Source organism: Pteropus alecto, unplaced genomic scaffold, assembly GCF_000325575.1.
Source record: "Pteropus alecto unplaced genomic scaffold, ASM32557v1 scaffold178, whole genome shotgun sequence".
Taxonomy (NCBI): domain Eukaryota; kingdom Metazoa; phylum Chordata; class Mammalia; order Chiroptera; family Pteropodidae; genus Pteropus; species Pteropus alecto.
Window position 1 is genome coordinate 109,904 of NW_006441949.1, and position 7,457 is coordinate 117,360.

A 7,457-nucleotide genomic window follows, 5' to 3' on the forward strand; every position below is an offset into this window, starting at 1 on the left:
GAAACGTGGAGGTGTGTTCAAGGATAGAAGTCAACAATGCTATACAGATCTATAGATGTTATAGTATCTTGAGGATTTTAACAACACACAACTCCTTCTGACATTCAGGATACATAGTGGTCAATTAATCTATATTTATCTGAAAATCTGTCCCATCAATTAAAACAAGGAAGTTAAAGAAAATACACTCCCTCAAAGAAAACTTAAATAAATTATGTAAATGAAACAAATCTCTGGTTCAAAGGGAGAACCTAAGAAGTAAGGGAGGAAGAGACTTTGGACCCCCACCAACTTGGCCCCACACACACACACACACACACCTGCTCCTGATGAAGCTAGTTCTGCTCTGCACTTTATGCTCAAGTCATCTAGCTTCCGGGAGTATGGGCTGTTGCTCAGCTTCTCTGTAGACAACCAGAGACCAGATTTAGCCAATTTCTGTGGTCCTAAACCTCTCACTGACAGCAGAGAGAAAAGTCATGAGCCTGTAGCTCTTGACTCTTCTCAGTTCACCAGTTTCAGAGATGGAGATGTGAAGACTCCCCTCTGCCCACTGGGAGAAAGAACCTAAGGGGACAGGCCACCAAACTCTTGCTTAGAGACGTGTATTAATTACTTAGTTTTCTTTTTACTCCCTTCAGGACAGGTGCTCTAGGGCAGTGGTTCCTAAACTTTGATGTTCGGCAGAATCACCTGGGGAGCTTGTTAAAGATGAAGATCACAGCTCCACCTCTAGAGAAGCTCATTCATGAGATCTGGGACCAGGTGATTCTGAGGCAGGTAGTTCTAATGGCACACCTTGACAAAGCACTGTCCTTAGGAAGAACATCAGGGTGGATGCCCTGTGAGTGTGAGCCTGAAAGGAGATGTGAAAAGACCTCCTTACCGCCCCACCCCCCGCCCCAACTAGATTTATGTACCCTCTAGTTAGGTCATAGATTGGGATATGAAGAAAGGGTTTTTCTCCCAGTGGATATTCCTTTTTGGTTTGTGGCTTATAAAATTAATTCTGCTTCATGATGGAAATCCAGATAATATAAACGTAAAACAAAGGATAAAGTTAAAAGATAAAGTACTTCACCCTCCCATTAGTTATTTTTATTCTTCTAAAATAGTTTTTATTCATAAAATTTTATGTTCACATAAATGGGATTTATTTTATACAGTATTTCATAGTTTTATTTTTCTATAATAACTTATTTTAGTAATTATCTTTCTACTATGCGTACCAATACATAGAATACATATAATCAATCTATCAATCTACTTAAATTTTTTAGTCAATCTTTTCTTGAATATACACAAAGATTCACTGTGAAATCTTATTAAAAATTATGCTATGCCCTGAAGTCTGTCAGTTATCTGATCAAGGCTACTTTAATATCTCCAAATGCATCCATTTGAATGGGTTCCATTGTCTTAGTGCCTCGGTGCCTGTGTCTTGCTCCTTTGAAAAGAGAAGAACCTAACTTTGAAAACGACCATGAAAATATATGAAGAATGGAGGTCCAGGTGGGACCCTGTGGAAGGGGAGGCAACAAAGCCAGATTGTTTTCACTTACTCATAGCCTAAGTCAAAGTTTATGGAATAAAATGAATGAAAATAAAGGAAAGTTGATATTATAATATTCGACACATATGTCAAATATCAAACTCCTTCAAATGTTTTGACTTCAATCTTTATACCCCAAACAGACTAGAGTTTGGGGCATCACCACATCCTTAAGTGTCACTGATCTGCTGGTTACATACTAATTAGTCTTATATTTATGTATAAAGTTGGGTAAACATTTTGCATTTTGCATAGGGCAGACACATGCAAAAAAAAATTAAAAGACTGGGGGGAAATCTTGATCACTATAATAATGATAATATGGGTTGGATTCAAGGCCAGTGCTACCTTATGAACTATGTCGAGAAAGATGGCAGTCAAATGAGGACTTTGAGACACGAAAGACATCATATAACATAAAATTGTTCAATATCCTGTGAAGAGCTCAAGTGTCCCTTGTGAATGTACACATACTCTGGAATCAACCAGTGCTTTATGGCAGATTTACATTTATGGTGCATCATGTGTGAAATAATAGTTAAAATATGTTTTCGAATGACATTACCAGAATTACAAATCATGCCAAAATCCCTCAAGGCTCAATGGAAATAAGAAGCCATAATGGACATAGGATGTAATTTTTTCAAAGCTTTGCTTCATTTTCATTGAACCTGTAGTCTGGTTTGATGATGCAAAGCATGATCTGAAGTATCTGATATCTATATTATATAGGAAAGAGTAAAGAAAATCTGATAGCTCAGGAAAGAACCTCTGATATTAAAGATTGAAAAAAAGAAATTTACTACAGCCAGAATTAATCTGAAAATATCAATGTGAACCACAGATTTCTCTATTACTAAAATAATTTAAGCATTCTCTTATTTCACTCTACCCACTTCTAGAATTCGTGTATGGTGTTATAATGTGCATCCCACAATCTCTATGATTTAATTCTTTACACTAATGTTTTTCAAATCGTAGTTCACAGATCTGCAGCACCAGCACCATGAGGGAGCATTGTGTGTGCAAATTTAAGGACCCCATTCCAAAACTACTGAATCAGAATTTGTGGGGGTAGATTCCAGGAATAAGTGTTTTAACAAGCTCTCCAGGAATTTGTGTGCACATTAAAGTTTGAAAAACTCTACTTTCATTCTTCATTTGGGAGGACAGGATGTCCATGAAGGATAGTCAGTGCCCAAACTAGAGTGCCATTTGTAGAAAAGCAATAGCATTTTCAGAGAGCATGCACTATAATTTGGTTGTGTTTACAAAAGAGGCCAGCATGAAGCATGCTTTCGTTAATGATTATGTATGAGGCTAAACACTATCAATGCCATGGCATTGGCAAAATGGGGGGATCCTTTGCCATCCTTGATCTCCTACAGGGACCTTCATCTTCAGAGCTGTAACATTTTATACCATAGGCAGAGAGTAATAATACATTTCCTCTTATTTAAGTGATAAGTAGTTTGGATTCTCTGATCTCAATAGACCCATAAAGATGAAAAGAAAACCAATTTAGTCTGCATAAGTGTAGTGAAAAAATATAGCTAATTCTTTAGATTCTGGAGTGTGTTAGAGCCTGAGATTATAATCCCAAAATATAATAATTTCCAAAAATCTCCTCAAATAAGGGTTAACCAAACTGTATATTATTTCATTTATGCCACCAAGTTGCAGAAATAAGTAATAAAGTTAATTTAGCGTATACTAACCAAACGTTATTTAGAAAGGAGAGCATTGTAATAAGAGAATGAATTTTTACCAACAAATATTTACCAAGTACACCCAACATGCCATCATTTATCTCAGGGCTATTTCTCTCAGGAGATGTCAAAGTTTTGAGACATATTCAAATGGAAAATCAAATCTGTGAATTCAATGAAAACGAGATTTTGATTTAAGTGAAAGTCATAGATTATCACTGTGAGAAAAATGTCACTCTACTGAAAAGTTTCCCGAGGGCCTCTTTCATGTCCTTGTTCCTAAGGCTGTAGATAAAGGGGTTCAACATGGGTGTGACCACCGTGTACATGAGAGCCACAATGATGTCCTTGTCAATGACATTGCTTAATGTTGGGAAAAGGTACTGCCCAAATATTGCCCCATAATACAGAGTCACTACAGAGAGGTGGGACCCACATGTGGACAATGCTTTGCAGATCCCCTTGGCTGAAGGGACCCTCAGGATGGTGGCCCCAATGTAGCCATAAGATACCAGGATACATATAAATGGCAGGGTGATCACAACCACTCCTACTGTGAACATGACTAACTCATTGAGAAAGATGTCTGAGCAGGCTAACTTGAGCAGGGCACCAAGGTCACAGAAGAAATGGGGGATGGTGTTAGCAGCACAGAAGGATAACCGGGTCAGGAGGAGGGTGTGGGAAAGGGAGCTGGCACAGGATAGGATCCAGGACACAGCCACTAGTAAAGCACACAGCTCTTCCCTCATGATGGTGGTATAGTGAAGAGGGTGACAGATGGCAACATATCGGTCATAGGCCATTGATGTAATAAGGAAGCTGTCCAGGTCAGTAAAAAATATGAAAAAATACATCTGTGCTATGCACTCTGCATAAGGGATGGATTTGTACTTAGTGTGCATGTCCCTCAACATCTTTGGGACGGTGACAGATGAAAAAGAGACATCAGTGAATGCCAAGTGGCTGAGGAAGAAGTACATGGGTGTGTGGAGGCGAGAGTCCAGCCTGATGAGCAGGATGATGAGCAGGTTCCCCAGCACCGTGGTCAGGTACATGCCCAGGAACAGGGCGAAGAACACGCCCTGCTGCTCTGGCCGGATGGGGAGCCCCAGGAGGAGGAAGCCGGACACGCTGCTCTGGTTCTCCCTCCTCATGCTGCTTGTCTCTCTCCTGGGGGTGAAGAATGGTTGAGACTTAAGGACTTTGACATAATCATTTTTAGCAGTCATATGAAAATATGTGTGTTTTATTTAGGAAACTGGGAAACTTAACCTGTCTCTCATATGTTTCTTATATGTTGTCAATGAGGGAATGTTAATGAGAACCAGCTTTTCTGGGTTTGCTGAGAAAATAGAATTCTTGCATGTGTGTCACTGAGGACCAGGCCATGAAATATGATGTCTCAGCCATGTTATTGCCCCAAGAATGCTCTGTGGTGAATACTCCAAATCATCAACCATGCCATACCAACCTTTAGAAGACTCAACTTCAATACTCGTTGTTAAATTTCAGAGGAGAGCTGAATTTTTCCAATGAAAGGATGCAAAGAACAGTATTATATTCCTTGAAGAAAACTTACCAATACACATACATTTTGATTTATTTCAGTTCAGTAGAAGATCCCTAAGAAACTCTGAATTATGTTAATTTATTCTCCCCACTGCAGTGAGGGAGATATTTTGGAAGAGTAAGAGGCCTTCCTGACAGTCCTGGCTTAACCACCTAAACAGTTTTGGAATGCTTAAGTTCTGGGCTGTCCGGATCTGGTTTTCTATGTTAGGACCCAAAGCAAGTGGAAGTTCCCTCTGAAAGACTGCTTCCTTGCATCTCTGTCTTTATCTCTTGGGTCACTTTTCTTTTGCCTCTTTCTCTCTTCCTGTCTACCTCTTCACTTTATCTTTCTCTCTCTCATTTTCTCCTTCCTTCTATCTCATTCTCTTTGCCTCTGTATCTTCATTCCTCCATCACTCCATGTCTCTTTTCTCCTCGATGCCAAAGTCAGCTTTCTTCTTCTTCTTCTATACCCATATATAAACACACAGTGCTGAGAAAAAAATACCTATTCCATTCATAATACTGATTTTACCTGCATTTGTGATCCAGTATTTGGTGAGTAAGTGTGTCCGGAGGTTCTCTTTAGAGGACCTCCATATCAGCTTCCAAGGTCCTAGACATTTCCTGAGCATCAAAAAGAAAAGCTACAAGCTGACTCTCACTTCTGTCTACCAGTCCCAGATCCATGAATTGAAGAGCATAACTAGCCAAGGAGAGAACCCTAGTGGGTAGGGAGTAGAACTTGTAATTTCCTCTTAAAGACATCCATCAAACTTGGATTAATTACCCAATTTCCCCCTTGATTCCTTTAGAAAACATGCCCTGTGGGAGGGATGTTTGTACTGGGAAACTTAGATGATGAGCCCACAGAGAAAGACTCTCAAGACTCTGCTTTCCCAGACTTAATCACCCTTTGGTAGAGGATAAACTCTAGAGAGGTTAAAAAAAGAGAGAGAATTTCTGCCTCCAACCAGGTCCACTTAGAAAGCCAGATGACTGAAGGGCCTCTAAGAATTTAGGTAGAACTGTAAGATCACTCAAAGTGATCTTACTGAGCACCTACCCACCAGGTAACCTAAAGGGAATAACTTCGTGTTTCTTCTCTCTGGTGATCATTATGAAATACAAAGTGGAAAGTGGCAGAGATAGTCACCTTTTTTTTTTTTCAGAGGTTTTATTCCTTTCTTGACAAACTTAGGTTTGATTATATCAAATAAAAATAGTTTTCAGGGAAGAAAGAAAAGAAAGGAAGAAGGGAGGGAGGGAAGGAGGAAAGAAGGAAGGAAGGAAGGAAGGAAGGAAGGAAGGAAGGAAGGAAGGAAGGAAGGAAGGAAGGAAGAAAAGAAAGAAAAGTAGGCAAAAAAATACCCCCACACACACACAAAAACAATCTTGCAAATAGGAGAAAACGAAAGAAAAGTAGGCAAAAAATACCCCCCTACACACACAAAAACAATCTTGCAAATAGGAGAAAACGTTGACACACACAATCCAGAAAAATTGACTCTTAAATTGAAAAGCTTCAGGTTCTTTTAAATTGACCTTTTGAAGAAAATGATCATTTATTATAGCATTAGTGACTCTTAGGAGTGAGATATATAGGACAAACAAAGAAGTATTTATTAGGTTGAGATAATCATCTTTGAGTGTTACTTTGCCCATTCTGAGTTTAAGGGGTGGTAGATACAGCAAAGCTTCCATCCGCATACCTTCTTTCTAGCTGTGATGACCCTGTATCACTGCCACAAGTTGATGTAACGTGGGAGACTGTCAACTCAGAACCATTGAAGGCCAGTAGCATTCTAGGCAAAAGCCAAAGAAGAAAGTTACCAGAATATTGGCCAGTAGCAGCTTAGCAAACACAAAGTGGACCATAAACTAGATTGGCTATAGGCACTGGATTCCCTGGGAACTGACATATGTCAAAGTCTATACCACCAATTGCCAAACTCAAATTACTCCTATTTTGTTACAGATTTTGGCACCTGGATCAGTTTACTTCTCCTCAACAAATTACTATCAGGTTGGGTGCCATCAGCATGTGCATGAATGAACCATAACACAATGTGATTTACTTTTTCTTGGATCTCACGTTCAATGACCTTGATCTCCATTGTGGTTTTGCCATCTCTTATGACCATATCGTGAAGACTGGAAATACTTTACCTACGAAGTATTAAATTTAAACCCTCGATTCTTTGCTCTCTTTTCCCACTCCACCCATCATATAGAATCTTTTGCCTCATAAATCTATTCAGTCTCTGATCCTGTCTATTTCCCCCCAAATTCGTTTTGTCTTCATTCTATGACCTCTAGAGGATGAATTTTATAGGTTATCACTCTCTTACGAATTTGCCTGAGTCTTGATCACAATGACCTTTCACCCTAACCATGTAGCAAAGCTTCAATGCTGGATCGATTCAATTAGCCACCTTCTGTGCTTCCTTAGTTCCGATTTATTCCTCAGTCCACTGTAATCTAAATTCAGTTCCCACCACTCATGGACGTTGCTACTGGTCATATTACCCAAATCCTCGTTATTGCTAAATTTAATGGATGGTTTTTGAAACTTAACTTCCTCTGCCCTTAACTCCCATGGCCCCACATTTTCATATTTTCCTTCTATGACTCTGGTTGTT

At 39.3% G+C, this 7,457-nt stretch overlaps 1 protein-coding gene across 1 annotated transcript in view; it reads right to left on the reverse strand.

The window, feature by feature from the left end:
• Positions 1–3,476: 3,476 nt before the first annotated feature.
• Positions 3,477–7,457, reverse strand: part of LOC107196174 (olfactory receptor 1J2) — a 23,114-nt gene continuing 19,133 nt past the window's right edge. Inside the window, exon 2 of the mRNA XM_015594816.2 lies at positions 3,477–4,419. Within this exon, the coding sequence (XP_015450302.2) occupies positions 3,477–4,419 (943 nt within the window). The remainder of the gene's footprint in view (positions 4,420–7,457) is intronic.